Here is a 16233-nt window from a genome sequence, read left to right on the forward strand (position 1 = left end):
TTATGAATTCTTCTACCAAATACCCCTCCCCACCCCAAGCTAGCTAGGCCTGGTCTGGCAATAAGCTGCTCTATCTTTCTAGTTAGAAACTAAAATCTTGGCTTTTGGATTACTTACATTGTTCTAGGAGCCACAGAAACCTTATTTAACTCTCCAATCAATCATACTGATAGAATCAGAATTTTGGAGTTGGAAAGGAACTTTACTGCTCAACAAGACTTATTTGATCTACCCATATCAACTCTCTCATTTTGCTTTATAGCAGCCTTACAACAAAAGACCTAGTAGAGCCTGTCTGATAATTCTGGCTCCAAATGGTAATTCAGGGGAATGGGTATAAGAAAAGGGGCAGGATATGTTTTCCTCCAGTGATAAAATTTTCTTCCCCCTGTGATAGCCAAAAGCTCTTTTCCCCTATCAGTCTCCCAATCCCCTTTGCCCAACCACCTCAGTTCCTTAGAATCCTTCCTCAAATAGCTCAATATTTGGTTCAGTTTGTCCCTCCATACTCATGCTTGCCCCCTACACTTGTACACCTCAATAGATATGTTACTATTACTTCAAACATAATGGCTGGCCATCCATGAAGGACAACTTATGAAATACCTATATCTATTCATACTCTCTTCCCCACTCCTCTCTGGTTTTCAGGAAATTTTGACAATCCTAGCAGGGCAAAATACTAAGGGAATGAAGGGTCCCCTGGATTAGAGAAGTAGAAGCCTGAACATGAAGACATAATCCAAGGCATAGTATCCCTTCCTCAGCTTTGCCCTCATGTTTTCCCTCCTTGGAATCCTGCCTCCTACCCTTTCTGGAATAAAACATGTTTTAAGGCAGCCCTTTGAAGTGTGCCACCTTCCTCCCCAATCCCACATCCTTTAAACTGTAGCAATTTTGCTTCTATCCTTAACACCCTACTGAAACTATTTTCTCAGAGTTCTCCAATGACCTCATCAAGTAGCCTTTTTTCAGTCCTTAACATGTTGATATCTCTGCAGTATTTGAAACTATTGACCACCCCTTCCTATTTCTCATTTATTCCTTGGCTTTAGGGAATAACATTTTCTGGGTTCTCCTCCCTGTCAACTACTCCCAATCTGTATCCTCCTCTGAGTTCCCAAAATAACCACATTTATTTATACCCTCATCTCTTCTCATAGAAACTATTGTTATATACTACTAGTCAATTATTCTGTCTCCATTCTTTCTCTTCTCTTGATACTACCACCTAAGTGATCCTTTCTAAGGCATCATTTCTAAGGCCCATCACTCCTTTATTAAAAACAAACAAACAAACAAACAAAAGCAATAACCTTTAGGGATTCCTCATTGCCTAAAGAGCAAAAGAGAAATCCCTGATCTTGTTGTTCAAGCCCCTTCACACTCTCGGTAAAATATTTCTACCTGTCATGCCCTTTCATATACCATATGTTTCAGTCAAACTAGACTTTTCTCCATTCCCTGTTCTCATCTTGCCCTCTCTTTTGTCTCTTCTTTTGTTAAAGTCAAGCCTCATGCCTGGTATAGATTGTCCCTCCCCTCATTACCATTTCCTTCTGTTGAAATACTTTTTTTTTTAGTCCCAATTCAGTTGCTACTTCCTTCATAAATCCTTCCCAAATCTTCTTATATTGTTAGGTGAAATTCTCCCTTAACTTCTCATACATGCTGCCTAGACCTCTCCTTAGCACTCATTTCTCTCTTTTTTTCTCGGTTTTTTTTTTATGTATATGTATTCCCTTATTCCCCTTTAGCTTGTAAGCACATTGATAGCCTAGCTCATTTGTTTTCACATTAAACACAGTATCGTGAATAGAATAGGTTTTTAAGAAATGTCTGTTGAGTGAACAAATTAATGTACATCAACAAAAAGATAATAGCTAATGTTCATTAGCTAATTTCGCTGTTTTCTTTTCCAGCAACTATTTCGTAATTCATTTTTACAGTCTGTACTTTTCATTATTTGTACACCCTTTAACATTAATGTAGCAATACCAGATTGGTTTTAAAACTTTTTTTTTTAATTAAGGCTCGTGCAAAAAAGGAAGCCCTGAAAGGAGGTTTGGATAAGACTGTAAGCCTTCGAAAAGACCTGTCCGAGATGCATGAATGGATAACACAAGCAGAAGAAGAATACTTGGAGAGGGATTTTGAGTATAAAACACCTGAGGAGCTCCAAAAAGCAGTCGAGGAACTGAAGGTAAAAACATAAATGCAAAAAGTTTCAAAGAACTTTTTAAAAAAAGACTTCTTTTGCCTGATGTCATTATTCTATCTGATGTCATTTCCTGAACCTATTTTGCATTTGTTAATTTAATAGGAAAGATGACCCAAATATTTCCAGTTTAAAGACTGTTACATAATAACTAGATCTCCAGAGTTCTCTTGCCTATATTTTGATGCTTAATTTTCTATGAAAATCCCCATCCCACCAGCCTCAGAGTTGTTATTAGGAGATGATTTTATCTTCTTTTGATAATCCAAAAATTAAACATAATGGCCATTTTAATTTTATTTCTTCTTTGAACTTTAAAATTTATCCATTCACATGTATATGCAAACATGTATATAGTTGTATATATGTAACAGAAGTCAATAAAACCAGTAATTTACCAAAAAAAATTGTATTTCTACGTTAGAAATTTTTTAAAAATTCAACATTAGTCACATATAAATTTAATCCCTTGTTTGCTTTCAGTTGTACAATTTAGATAGAAATATGTGTGTATAGCTACACACATGCACAAATCTAGTATTTGTCAGAATGTTTTTATTAAATGGCAGATAAATGAGATTTTATTTAGCTTTAAAAGGTAAAATAAGTTGTTTCATTTATTTAATATTTTTTTCTTAAACTGAATCTTACAGTCACCTTTGCATTTTATATGTTTTTGGTATTATTATTATTGCTCACTGTAGCCAACCATACCTATCTAATGGGCAGCTAAGTGCTACAGTGGATAGAGTATTGGGCCTGTAGTCAGAAAGATTCATCATCCTGAGTTTAAATCTGGCCTCAGGCACTTACTATCTGTGCGACCCTGGGCAAGTTACTTAACCCTGTTTGCTTCAGTTTCCTCATTGGTAAAATGACCTGGAGAGAGAAATGGTAGATCACTCTATATCTTTGCCAAGAAAATCCAGATGGAGTCACAGAAAGTTGGATATGACTGAAAAACAACTGAACAACATAACTCCTAAAAATGATGTTGTGAGGTTTGAAAAAATATATAATTTTTTTGCACAAGCACTTCAGAAGTAAATCCCTACACTGATAAACTGACTTTCTTTATTTTTCAGAGTGCTAAGGAGGAAGCCCTGCAGAAAGAAGTCAAAGTTAAACTCCTCACAGACTCTATGAATAGTTTCATAGCACGTGCTCCACCTGTCGCACATGATGCCTTAAAAAAGGAACTTGACACCCTAATTACCAACTACCAACGGCTCTGCAGTAGACTTAATGGAAAATGCAAGACTTTGGAGGTCAGCAGCTTTTGTTTATATTGATAATTGTGTCTGTTGAAGTTACCAAAAAAAATTTCATTATACAGCTTTGACTAGACAGATATTTGTCTGCATTCTTAACTCTATACATCAAAGAAAATCATAAATGTCCTCACATAAAAGAAAGTTTTCTAAAATGCACTCCATTGTAATTCAAAAAACAAAAACTATTGCCTTGCATTATATGATTCTTTCCTTCTTGACAGGTTCTGTAAGGAGAAAATTGTTTCTGCCATCTCCCTGTAAATATATTGTCATCTCATAATGTGCCCTTCTGTAGCTTGAACTATGTATATTTGAATACCTAGTTGGCATGGTCAAGTCCATTTACACCTTAAAGGTGTCATGAATAAAAATGGCCATGATATGCAACTCAGGAATTGTATTATGCCAAGAGCGCAAAATATTTATCTATTGTGAAATCTTCTATTTAGAGAAAGTACAGGGTTTCAAGTAATCAAAATGCTGAAAAATAAATTCAACCCTTGGTCTAGTGATGTTTATTATTATAGTCCTAAATTGGATTCATACTCAAATGGAATCATGACCACACCCATTTGGAAGTTCTATCCACTGATGGATATCACCACCCACCTATACCTGTCTCTACTGTGTAACTTTTGTCCATGTCCATCCATAAGTTGCCCAAAGGGAAGACAAGACGGTGGGGGTCTACTCAGCTTGATGGAAGTGTTCTTTAACCTGAAATTGTGAACATACCAGTGGAGCACACCTATGATATGCCCAATCTACATAACCAGCCCTTTTTCTCTTCCTGCTACATATTTCTTTAATGACATCTTTTACACCTTTTTTTTAAGTTCTTCACTGATTACATGTTGCTCCTGGATCACACCCACCATGCCCCTTTCCATTGTCCTCTATGTGAAATTCTTGAAGAATTCTTTGGAGACTATTGATTTCCTTACCTCACTTTCATGAAATACTAGTAGAATGTTGGTATTAAAGGTAAGAGATCTTTTTCCCCACCCCCAAAGCAAAGATTGGGGTTATTAATGAAATGTATAGTTTTCTAAAGACGACCCAGCACACTTTCCCTCTGTTTAGCTCTGAATCTAAGTTGTTGTCCATCTGTACTGTTTGTCGAGATTCACATATTAGTGGGCCTACTCTATATGTTTACCTTTATGTAGAAAACCTACTCCATCTATATGAATGTCATAGTCTTGGCAATAGATATTCTTTATTCACTGAGTCTTTTCTGTGAAGGTTTAAATTAGAACTATTCAATATAGCAAATTAAATGTAGAAAATCGAAGTTGGAATAATTTTTAAATGAGAAGACTTTGTCTGTTTATCCTGTCCATGTCAATTACTTCATTTGGTGGCAAATGCCTCTCTGAATGAATGATTGATTATGTGGTAACCCAGCGTCCACATTAAGGAACAAAAAGGGAAGCAATCCATGCACCAGACTTGTATGTCCCAAAGAGATTTATTAAAGGATATTCTTTATATCTGGATGGAAGCAAAAATGTAAAAATGAGACCTCTAAATCTGAGTCCTTGTCTATGTACTGTCCAAACCACTGCCTCTAGGTTTATGTCTTTTTGCAAGCCAGGCCAAGACTCAGAGCTTTCTCCCCTCAGTTATAATTGTCTCTGATATAAATGCTCTGCAGTGGATTTATTGCTGTTAGTCCTTCATTGTCAAAAAGAACCAATGACATCACAGGGTGATGTTTTGACTTGAAGATAAATTGAATTTAAATGAGGCAGAATTAAGCAAAGTAGTCAGCCCCACTCTGTCTTCCAGAGTCATCAAAATCTAGTGGCAAGGAGTGGATTTAGGGTGCAATTCTCACACTAATTTAACATCCAGGATGTCTGGAATTCTCAAATTCAGAAGAGGGCTTCCAAAGCTGGAAATGTCCACCTCAGAATTACTACTTAGTCACCTATGATCAAACAAAGAAACACAAAGCAGAAAAAGCTGAGACCCAAGTTTAAGCTCACGTAGCTGAGTGCCAGACCTGACTGCCAAGTGGGAATAATAAACATGCTGCCAAGGTAGAAGAGGACTTCACCTCTGCCTTTCACTAGGAATCCCAGAGTTCCATGAGTGGTAGAGGGTCGAAGGGAGATTGAGAGACCATGATCAAGTCACTAACTTTTAAAAATCAAGATAAAACAAGATCAAGTCACTAACTTTTAAAAATCAAGATAAAACAAGATAGAAATTATTTAAGAATTTATTTAATGACTACTCTGTAGCCTCTCTGATTTATCTTACTCAGTTAGATACTTTAATTTTAAATAGGATATGGCTAAACTTCACTATCTTCTTACTCCAGTCCTTCATAGGGACCTGGAGGTACTTAAAAGCTAAAGAAACAGAACATAAGCTCATGAAGTTACTACCATGTTAGACAGGTTCTGAGTATGGACTTGATAATAAACCATATGTCTATTTGCTGATGACCAGCTTGATTTAGTTCAAAAAGAGGTTGATTACTAGCTTTGCCATAAGATAATGTTTTTCAGTAATGACTCATAAACACTATATGCAGAGATGGAGATCTGCATTGATGGAGGGATTAAACACACCAATAAAATCACAAAAATCTTGGAGTACTAAAGTATGAACTCAGGGTAAAATGAAAACAAATAAACAGCAGTTATTAAGCACCTAGACATTGCACTAGGTGCTGATGCTACAAAAATATAGTAGTCCCTATTTCCAAGAAGTTTACATTGTATTAGAGAATCAAAAAAAAACATATTTTAAAAGGTAAAGAAAAGGCAGGGTTTTTAAAATTTGTTTTACTTTGTTCTACAAGGAAAGACATTAACTAGAAAGGAGGGGAGAGTAGTGAAATGTTGACATTGGAGGAAAATATTGATATAGGAACTAAGCTTGGAGGAAGGCTTTTTAGGGGATTCTGAGAGGCAGAAGAAATGAGGGAAAGTATTCTAGGCATGGCAAATAGCCTCTGCAAAGATATGGAAATGAGAGGTGGAAAATTGGGTATTGAGACTACATAGCAAAGTTTTTTCAGGTTTTTTTTTTCCCAAATGAGTCACTTCCAATTTAAAATAAATTTAAAACATTATCCTGTGTAACCTATTAATCTTTAATTGCTAATTATTGAGTACTCAGATTATGCTTGTTACTAGAAGAGTCTCTTATATTTTAATATAATCATTATCATTCCGTTTAAATAGATGATAAACTGAGACTTAGAAAAGGAAAACGACTTGTCAAGGACCATATAATAATTAATGGCAGAGGCAGATTCTAATCTAGGTTTTCTGAATCTACTTCCAATGATTTTCCAACTGCTAGTCTAAAGAGGTCTCCTTAACACACTTATTATCATAGGAATGCTGGATAACCAAGGATTAAATATTTTTTGAAATATAGTCATTTTAAAAAACAAAGTTGGCTTCCACTATCCTCCAAATGAATGAAAGATTTAGAGAAGAATTTAGAAAGACATTGGAGACAGCAGGTGGCTCAATAGAGCATTGGGCATAGAGCCAGGAAGGCCTGAGGTCAAATCCAACCTCAGACATTTCCTAGCTGTGGGGCCCTGGGCAAGTCACTTAACCTCTGACTGTCTGACAAAATGGATGTACTAGATAAGGAAATGGCAAACCACTCCAGTATCTCTGCCATGAAGGCCCCAGATGTGTTCATGAAGAGTTGGTCATGACTGAACAACAACAAGTTAGATAGTTAATTTTAGGACTAGAGTAAAATCATGCATATTATATTTTTGAAAGTCTTACAAATGTGTTTTTGAGAGTTAATCACTTCTATGCATTACATTGAAGTAATGGTGTGTATTTGTTAATTTTTAGGAGGTCTGGGCATGCTGGTGTGAGTTAATGTCATACCTGGAGACTGAAAACAAGTGGCTAACCGAGGTAGAAACCAAACTTAAAGCAACTGAAAACATCCCGGGTGGAGCTGAGGAAATTTCTGAAGCTCTAGATGTAAGTGCAACATCATCACAAATGATATGATGAATGTACAGAGTCTCAAAATAAAAAGGAAGTGTCCTCAAACAGTACAAGTATAAATTTTACCATTAATTTGAAGTGATTTTCATCCACATTTGGAGTTTACTGGAGGGAGGGAATTTACTATGCCTCACTCAGTCTCTTTGTCTCATTGCTGAAAAAGTCTTTGAAGAAGGATGTGATGGCCCACAGGCCAGAAAAAGGAAATGTCCATCTCAAATTCTTGTCACTTCTATTGCCATCATTACTTTGTTTTCTTTTGTCTTTACTCACACCACCACTCTAGTTCAGGATCTCATTATTTTTCCCTGTTCATTATTGCAATAATCTACAAAATGATATATCTGCCTGCAGTCTCTCCTTTCTATAATCCTTTCTTTACACAGCTTCCAAAATAATTTCCCCAGGGCAAAATTCTGACTATGTCACTCCTCTGATTCTTTGGTAGTGCTCTATTTCCTGTAGGAGAAAATGGTAATCCTTGCATGCCCTTTACAAATTGGCTCCCACCTACCTTTTCAACTTTATTTCACATTGCTCCCCTTTATGAAATGTTTGTTTCAGTCAGATTAAACTATAAACTGATCCCCAAACTTGAAACACTGTTTTGTGTGCGTCCACATAAAGCTAGCTGTCCTTCATGGCTAGAATGACTTGCCTTCTCAAATTTGTTTTTCAGATGCTTTTTCCTTCTTCGAGATTGACTTATATGCATGGAACCTTACCTTATTCACCTAATGGGCAGTATTTTCTCCCTCCTTGAATAACTCCAGAGCACTTATTTCCCTCCTTTGTCCCATACTTCTTACCTAGTATAATAATAAGCATTTTACTCGTTATAACCCACCTGTAGTATGCAGATCCTTCAGATTGTTTAATCCTCCTCTCTCCCTCTCTCTCTCTTCTTCTTTCCCTTTCCCTCATTCTCTCTATTTCCCTCCTCTCTCTCTCATTCTCTCTTTTCTTTAATTATTTCTCTTTTGTTTTCTCTGTATCTATCTATCCCTCTTTTTCTCTGTTTCTGTCTCTCTCTCCCTACTCCTGTGTCTCCCTCCCCCTCCTTATATGTATACATACACACATTTTAATACACACACACACACACACACACACACACACACACACATACACATACATACACAATTTGTTTTAGCCCTACCTGCTGTTTTCAGGGCTTTATAGCAGAGGTGTCGAATATACGATGGCAGCTGCATGGCCCATAAAACTCCTCAGTGTGCCTCCAACCTGATAAAAATGAATTTGGGAATATTTAACACATTTTTAAAGAATATAATAAAACATGCATAATGTTAATATGTGGTTTTCTGGGTCAATATCCTACAAGGATACTTACATACAGTTTAATGGATCCTGTTTCGATTTGAGTTTGACACCACTGCTTTATACCATTTTTCCTTATAGTATCCTAGTCTTCTCATGAACTTTTTCTCATGGCATTCAAACATTTGTCCTTGGCCCCAGAGGTTGATTCCAAAATTTACCCACAAATTGGAGCATCATTAAATTTCCTTATAAAATCTCTCCCACTGAAAAGCATATACTTGCCTTTTAAAAGGAATTTTTATTGGTTTTTGGCAGTATTTCAATGTATGATTTAATTCCTACTTTATATTTGAAATCTGGACCTATAAAAAGGAAAGATTATTTGAATTTTATTTTAATTATAGAGCCTTTCTTTAACTTTAGACATAAATTCTAAAAAAAAATGTTAATAGAAAATTTATTAGATTTTGAGGTATTATTTTAGGGTCTTTATACACGTAATAAAAGAATATAGTTTGCAGATATCACCTTTAGTTTCATTTATCTTCATGAGAGGCAGTGTATTATTGTGGATAGAGAGTTGACCTCAGAGTTAGGAAGACCTGGTTTTAAGTCCTTTCTCTGAAATTCTGGCTGTGTGGCTATGGGAAAATATTGTAACCAATCAATGACCCAGACAACTTTCTAAAATTAGAAGATGTATAGCAGAAGCATGGGTAATAGGAGTTGTTCAAGAAGTTTACCTTATATCAATAAAATCACTATTTGAAGACCACTCTCCTTGATATTAAAGACAGTAACAAAATACATTTTTAAAATAACACCTTTCTCTTTGTCTTCTGTTAACATTATACCATCTGCTCTCTAGCAATTAAACTATCTTGTTCATAATAGCTGGGTTTTAGCTTTAGCTTCACCATTTACTAGCCCAGTAATACTGAAAAAGAACCTAGTCTCTGCACTTCATTTTTCTTATCTGTGAAATGTGGCTAAGCTAGACCATCTCTATGCACCCTGGTAGCTTGAACTTTCTATGAAACCATGATTTTGATGGAATGGAGCTAGGGGCCAAATATAACAAGGAGAAAATTTAATAAATATAAAGGTTTACATTTACAAGTGGAGGAAGAGGTACCTTGAAGTATAAAAATAAGAAGTCAATGTAAATTAATACTCCAATATTTCAATGGATTGATGAGCTAATCAGTATATGTATTCTCTCCAGCAGTGAAAAACTAAAACTCAACCATGACTTCTCCTTTTATGTGATTGCTGTCTATGTTCTCCTGTAGATTCTCCACAGAGGGGGATGGAGCCTGTCCTACGTGGAGCTTTTTTGCATCACTGTGCACCTTTAAATTTTGGGTCACCTATAACTGTAACGCATACGTAGTCTTATTAATAAGAACATAAAGGAAATAATAGTTCTACTCTACTCTAGTCTTCTTTGGACATATCTAGAATTCTGTATTCAAATCTGTATGCCATGAATGCCAAAGAATAGAAGGGAAATTAACTAACGGTATCCAAAGCAGGTCAACAAAGACGATGAAAGACCTTGAATTTGAATTTAATAAATAAGAAATTTGTGTAAATAATAAGTGAAAATATTGAGCAAAGTGCTGAAAGAGAAGCAAAGATAAATTCAAGTTAGTCTCTGCTCTCTGTGAGCTTATAATATAGGAGATTAGAAATACACATGGGTAATTGCAATAATGTGGTTGTATCTTAACTATATGAATCTAGATGATATATTAAATGAAATATTTAGTGTTCTTGATGACTCTTAGTGTATTTTTAAAAAAAGAAAAATAGTCATTTAAAATTTTTTCAGTCACTTGAAAGCTTAATGCGGCATCCAGAAGATAACCGAAATCAGATTCGGGAGCTGGCACAGACACTAACAGACGGTGGAGTCCTGGATGAGCTGATCAATGAAAAACTTGAGAAATTTAATTCTCGTTGGGAAGAGCTTCATCAAGAGGTATGATGAACATAATATTAAAGATCTATTTGAATCAATCATGATAATGCCTTCAAAAAATACCATTACTTTTTACATGAATATGTATATATAAAATCATATATATACACATACATATATTATTATGCAAGAAGTAATCACATTTATACATGTATTCAATTCTATTCACCAAACAATTATGAAGTACCTAAGCACAAAATGCAACCCCCCCCCATATAAAACCAAAACCAAAACAGAATATGCTGTGAGGCGCTTACATAAGTAAGTAAATACAAAGTTTATTCAAAGAAATACAAAGTACAAAGTTATTTTAAGAGGGAGAGAATGTTAAGTGGGAATGGGAGAGGACTGGGAAAGAACTCTTTTCAAAGGTAGCTCCTGAATTATACTTTGAATGAAACTAAGCATTCTACCTGATGAAGGTAAAGAAATAGTGTTCTCTAAAAAGGAGTGAAGAGGGGGAAATTTGTGTTAAGGCACATAAACAGAAGATGGAATGCCCCATACATGTATATTGTATGTTAGTTGTTCTACTGTTTAAAAAGTGTGATATATTTATTATTTCTGTGTATAGAAATAGTGAACTTAACTTTTGGACTTCAAGGACCATAAAATATTATATTACTTTTTATAATATATGTTATGCTCTAAAAATTGATACCTTTTGTTTTAGAAAATTTTTATTTGCTAATATGTCCCTCCTCTCAGCCCACACTCAGATAATAATCCCTATAACAAAGAATGCATGAATGAAAATCATTTATTGAGTGCTTATTATGAACCAAGCTCTTTGGCACAAATAACAAACACATAGTTCGTGCTCTCAAGGATTCTATATTCTAATGGCTGACAAAATGCATATAGAAATATGGTGGCCCAGGAAGGAAGTTATGATGCAATTAGTTAAATATATATGAGAGAAGAAACAGTGCATTGATACGTATTTGGGGGGGGGCAAAGGTAATGATGATTTCATTAAAATTCTCTGAGAGAGGATAGGGGGAACACTGCTAAGTGCAGTGTCCTGATGTCAGAGCAGAAAATGGGAAGGGGCAGATAAGAGAAAGGAACAAGAATTTATATAATGCCTACTCTATTCCAGGAATTGTGGTAAGCAATTTTTTAAATAAATATTATCTCATTCGATCCTTACAATCACCTTTGGAGATAGGTGCTATTATTATCCCTATTTTACAGTTGAGGAAGCTGAGGTAAAAAGAAGATTTAAGTTCAGGGTCACAGACCTAGTAAGTGTTCAAGACCAGATTTGAACTCAGGTCTTCTTGAATCCAGGCCTAGTGCTCTATCCACTTTGCCAAGAGCTGGCAACGGACAGGGTGAAAATAAATGTCCCAAAACATATATGGCTTATAGTTTAGCTTTTCCCAGGCCTGGATTCTGATGGTCTATCTCAGAGGGTGGAACAAAAATATCAGCCTGAACAAAATTTTCCTTCATCGAATCTTCCCTAAACAAAAAATAACAGCAAACAACAACTTCTTCTTCTTCTTGTTCTTCTTCTTTTACTTCTTCTTCCTCCTCTTTCTCCTCCTTTTCCCCTTCTTCCCCTTGTTTCCCTTCCCCTTCTTCTTCTCCCTTTCCTTTCCTCTTCCTTTCCCCTCCCCCTTCCCCTTCCTCTTCTTTCCCTTCTCCCTTCCTTCTTCTGTTAGTGTGAGGATAGTTAATGGATGTAATGGTGCTAGGAGACTGAGGAACAAGCAATGTGATGGAATGACATTGTAGAGTTTCAATGGCCAAATACTTGTTGACTTTGTGCCAATCCTATAGTTTAGAAAATGAAAGAGTAGAAGAGTTTTAGAGTAAATCTTACCCCTAAATTCTTCCTTATATGAACAGTTCTACCTTTGAAAGGTATACTAGTTAAATAAAGAACAAGATAACTCCCTTGGTTTTCTCCTGTCCTAGAAGTAAAGTGATGTCACTACAGAAATGGAACTCAGAATTTTCTTTGGTTGGTCACTTATAAAATAGACTTGTTCTTCAATGAATAACTTTTTTTAAAAAGTTATTTAAAATAACATGAAACTATTCAAGTCATGTGAAATAAAATTATTAAGATAGGGAAATAAATAGTGTGGAATTTCAACAAAACCTGTAATTAAGCAAGATAGGAGCTAAGCGTCCATAAAGAAATGCTTGACTTCCTCTAAGCATTAATTGAGATCTCTTTTCCTCTGCAAAAAGCTAATTACTAAATGTGGTGTACAAGGGTCAGAGAATTGGAAAGCAAGATTTACCCATTTTAAACCTTCCCTTCCATCTTGGTAGAGGATAAAGTGAGAGTTGAGGAACAATAAAACTTTTCCCCCAGTAACAAGGAAGTAAGCAAATATAAAGCTTCCCTTAGTGCACATCACTTAAAGTTAATGTCCTCACCATTTTCCTTTGTTCTGGCCTTTAATTTACTGAGGTCAGAACAAAGACTTGATGTCAGATTAAAGTGATAGATAACAGCCATCCAGTCCCATTTCTTCAGGGTCTGTGCAGTTCCATTTATCTCTTTTAACAGCAGTACATAGTACAAAGATATAGTTATTTAGGTTAGTTCAGTCATTCTTCTTGATGTTTTGACTGGGATTTGACTGAGATTACCATTTTGATGTGAAGCACACAGCCCCAGGTTATCATGTCCTAGGACATGAATGTCCTAAGCAAGGGAATCTTAGAATTGATTTTTCCAAATACTGTTGTAAATGATTATGTTTAAGAAAGAAAATGTGCTGGATTAGTTTGAGACAATAAGACTCTTGATTTTGGTTGCTGGCTAAAGTAAAACAATAATTCTGTCCTTTTTTTTTTAAATCCTGGATAACCCTGGGGGTGTGCGTAATCAATCCTGTCCTCAAGGAACTACCTGTTTGACATTTAACTTTGATGTTTGATATATGATTTCAGCTTCTTTCCAGGCTACTTACTCATCTCCCCTCCTCACCCTCAGCACCCTACATACTCCAAGAGTTAGTGAAACTGGCCAATGCAGTTTTCTGGCTGATTTATCTTTAGGGTATTTAAATCTCTCTTTCTCCAGGAGAGAATACAAAGGCCAGTTCTAAATATCTAAATCTAAAGAACAAAACAAAACAAAAGAAACAAACAAAAACAGAGGAAGATGATGCCTGTAAAATTAAATAAGAGTTTTTATTAAGCAGGGAAGAAAAAAAACATGCACATAGGTACTGTCCAGCCTATGTTGAACAAAACAAGTAAAGAATTTGTGGGAAAGGTGGGCTTAGAAAGGAATGAGTCAGTGAGTCCCGTCCCCTAGGGAAGTGGGGGGGGTGGAGGGAGTGAGGAATTCCAGGTTATCTGAGCTGTGCCCCTTTGATACACAAATCAGAGGGCATTCTTGGTGATAAGCAGTCCACAGTTCAAGGCTAGAGAACAGGCAATAAAATAAGATGGTTTAAACAGAATGTCCAAGAGCCCCTTAACCAACAATTAGGGAAGTCTCTGAAGATAAGTATTTCTCTTGAAGATCCATAAACCTCCAAATGGCCCAGGGTCTACTTCAAAGCTGGTATGAGTTTTCAGATGGATTTATTCTCAGTCACTGCAAAGGATTGTTGGTATGTCAAAGCCACTCTGTATCTTAACTGATACATCCAGTCCTCATACAGCCCTTGGTTACCTGGATAATTGGGAACTCAAGCATAAATTCAACTTGTACACTAGCCTACTTAATTGGTACTGTTACAAGCCATCCCATCTCATGGTTCCATGCATTTGTATAAACTACCTCCCTTATGCTTGAAATGCTTTCTCCCTCACCTCAATTTCTTGGAACTTCTGGGTCTCCTCAAAGCTCAGTTCAAGTGTTAAAAGACATGAGGAGGACTGTTTTGATTCCCCCAATCACTTTGCATTTTTAAGGACAGTGAGAGAGGTAGTCATCCTGAATGACAAGATGCAGGTTATAAATATGATCCAGTGGAGTAATAAAAGATGCAATGCAGAAAGATCCCTGGATTTGTGGTCACAGGACCTACATTCAAATCCTGGCACTATTGTTTGCTACATGAGTGATCTTGGACAATAATCACTTCTCTAAGCTACTTATTATTTAAAAAAACTAAAACAAAAACCCTTATATTTAAAATGAAGAGGCAAGACTACATGATCCTTCCAGCTCTAAATCCTATGAATAAGTCAGCTAAAGTCACTGTATACTACTTAACCTTTTGCTATTTTCAGATTGCTTATAGAAGTCCTAAGTTTGATATAAATGCTATTTTCCCCAAATACATGCTATATTTACACATACCTAAACATGACATAATAAAATCTGCATGTGACCTATAATAAAAATCTATTCTGCACCTACGAATTTTAGTGTGTTTATATATCTATATATCTATATATAAGTAGAAAGTAAGTATATGCTATATACAGGTATATGTATTATATTATATACTGAATGATAAACCAAATTATAGGTCACATAAATTTTTATATATGAAGTAAACCTAGAACACACATGCCTTTGTGTATGTGTAATACAAACATACACAATATATACACATACATTCATGAATCTATGTATAATTTTTCCTTTAGAGATCTTATTTTAGGAAAGGAATGTGGCCTATATTCAGAGGTGGCCTGTTTTCTAACTTATACAGCATTTATCAACTTGCCAACCATAGATCTGGAAAGGCAGAGACTTCCGAATTATCCCAGGAGATAAGAACCACCAAACCTCTTGAGTACTGACCATGCTCTTCCATAAATCTCCAAATCAGATTATTAGAGAATCATAGTCTTTAAGATTGATGAAATATTCACAATTTCACTCCAGGGCCATGAGTAAGCTTTGAAAAGTCTTATGAAAGAGGTGATATTAAAAGGCTAGATTCAAGGCATTTTGATCAATGAAGAAGTAAAACATACTTTAAAAACCACTGATGTCCAACTTCTTTTGCTGCTGAAGAAAATATTTTTTTCTGGTAGAAAATACAAGAGATAGGAATAACTTTAATATTGGTTTATTGATCAAGTCACTTTTTATGGACTAAGGAGAAAACTTGAAATGATCGGTGTTTAATGGGCACTATATCAGCACTGTGAACTGTACTTGAAGATTAAAGTGTCATGAAGTACTAAATTTTCCCTGAAATGGGGATCAGAATATCAGATTATATATCTTAGTTCTTGAAGTATAGAATACCTTTGACTGGCTGTTTAGCTCCTTTTGTTCATGAGTCATGCACTTAAGAAAAAAATCAACTATGCAGTTGCAATACAAGTTGATATGATTAATTATGGAAAAAACTGGAGGATTTTAAGGAAATGTGGGCTCAATATAAGTCAATAATGTGACATAGCAGCTAAGAAACCAAATGTAGGTTTAGGTTCCATTAAAAGCTTATAAAATAGAAGTGATAGTCTTGCTGCACACTGACTTAGATTGAATTTGTAGAACTGTGTTCAGTGTTGGGGCCACATTTGAGGGGA

At 35.5% G+C, this 16233-nt stretch overlaps 1 protein-coding gene across 1 annotated transcript in view; it reads left to right on the top strand.

Moving 5' to 3' along the window:
* The window catches only part of DMD (dystrophin), a 1828382-nt gene that overhangs the window by 367358 nt on the left and 1444791 nt on the right, over positions 1–16233 (top strand). Inside the window, 4 exon segments of the mRNA XM_078146592.1 lie at positions 2033–2203; positions 3304–3486; positions 7332–7466; positions 10612–10761. Coding sequence (XP_078002718.1) covers positions 2033–2203; positions 3304–3486; positions 7332–7466; positions 10612–10761 — 639 coding nt within the window.

The sequence above is a fragment of the Phascolarctos cinereus genome, unplaced genomic scaffold (assembly GCF_003287225.1).
Source record: "Phascolarctos cinereus isolate Bilbo 61053 unplaced genomic scaffold, phaCin_HiC Scaffold_726;HRSCAF=1367, whole genome shotgun sequence".
Classification (NCBI taxonomy): domain Eukaryota; kingdom Metazoa; phylum Chordata; class Mammalia; order Diprotodontia; family Phascolarctidae; genus Phascolarctos; species Phascolarctos cinereus.